Source organism: Carlito syrichta, unplaced genomic scaffold (genome assembly GCF_000164805.1).
Source record: "Carlito syrichta isolate Samal-C Ts95f unplaced genomic scaffold, Tarsius_syrichta-2.0.1 Scaffold309393, whole genome shotgun sequence".
NCBI lineage: Eukaryota > Metazoa > Chordata > Mammalia > Primates > Tarsiidae > Carlito > Carlito syrichta.
This window is the reverse complement of record NW_007253489.1, coordinates 118843-120248: the sequence shown is the minus strand read 5'-3', so window position 1 is coordinate 120248 and position 1406 is coordinate 118843. Positions and strand designations below refer to the sequence as shown.

Sequence of the window (1406 nt, the reverse complement as noted above, 5' to 3'; positions counted from 1 at the left end):
CACCAGCGGCGTCTGGGTGTGGAGCTCCAAGACTTGCCAGACTTGGCAGAGCCTGTGCCACCGCAGGGCGGCGGCTGGCAGGGCCCGGGCCAAGGCCCGCCGGGCCCCCGGGGGCTGTGGCCGCGGGCCGCGCTGCCACTACAAGGCGCCCGCCGTGGTCTTGCACATGACGAAGACGGACCCGTCTCTGGAGAGCCCCACGCACGTCTAGCGACACGGGCCTGGCCGGGGGGCTGCCGGCCCCTCCTCGCCCCTCCGCCCCTCCCCCCGAGACAGCTGACGAGCAGCTGCCCAGCTGTCAAGGTCAGGCGAGTTCGGGGGGCAGAGGACCTGGGCGGAGACCGCGTGAGGCTCATGCCCCTCTTCTAATGCGGGCGCTGGGCCTGGCGGAGTCCCCGGAGGGTCCTGAGAGAGGATGTGGGAGGAGGGGGCATGGTCCAGCAGAGCTTATTTAATGATGTAATTTATTGTTGCGTTGCTCTGGAGGCTGTGACTGGAATAAACCCCCGCGTGGCACTGCTGCGTCCTCGCTGGCCGGGGAGGCGGAAGGCGGGAGGGCGAGGGCCCCGCAGGAGCCCCCGGGAGCGAGCGGGCCGTGGGTGCTGGGCCCAGCCCCGCCCCTGTGCCCCGGCTCCCCCCCCACCTGGAGGAAGTGCCCCCAGGCGCAGCTGTGCTCTGCCAGGGCCCTGACGCCGCATTTTCCCTTCGTCCTTGTGTCTGAGTCGGAGTCCTGGGCGTCCAAAGTGAGCCTGGGATGCCTGCCGGGACCCTCGGGGAATCCCCCGGGGTGACGCCGGCACCTCTGGTCCTGGGGAGTCCAGCCCGTTTGGGGCTGTGGGTGAATTTTCCTCCTCTCGGACCTGGCTCTCCTCACGGGCGGGAAGAGTGAGGGTGTCAGCCTGTGCCAGTGTGGCACCATGGTGCTCTCCCTGGGCCCTAGAGGGTGAGGCTGGAGCCTGACCATCCCACTGCCTTGGAATTTGCTGGTGTGTCCACCTGACTCCTTGGGGCTCTAGTCAGGGCACCCCCGTCCCACTCGCTTGTCTCTGGGTCGGGTGGAGATGGGTTGGACTGGCATGTGGGCATCCTGGTAGCAGACATGGGCTTAGAGATGAGGAGATGGGGAGCACTTGAGTATAGTGGGAATTGGGCTCCCAGCTCCTGAAGTGGAAAGGTTTGAGGTCAGCCGGGCTCGGTGGCTCGGCCTGCAATCCCGTGCCTTTGGGAGGCTGAGGTGAGTGGATTGCCTGAGCCCGCGGGTTCGAGACCCGCCTGGGCAACTTGGCGAGACCTTATCTCTACAATAAATCAAAAAAATCAGCCGGGCGTGGTAGCGCATGCCTGTCATTCCGGCCACTCGGAAGGCTGAGGCGGAAGGATCGCCGGAGCCCGGCAGGTCGAGGCTG

General features: G+C 66.8%; 1 protein-coding gene across 1 annotated transcript in view; it reads left to right on the top strand.

Annotated features, from left to right (window-relative positions):
• The window catches only part of FZD9 (frizzled class receptor 9), a gene marked incomplete at its 5' end in the record, with an annotated part of 1478 nt that extends 962 nt beyond the window's left edge, over positions 1–516 (top strand). The window contains one exon of the mRNA XM_008067194.2: positions 1–516. This exon is cut by the window's left edge and continues 45 nt beyond it. Coding sequence (XP_008065385.1) covers positions 1–211 — 211 coding nt within the window.
• Between the last annotated feature and the right edge of the window lie 890 nt (positions 517–1406).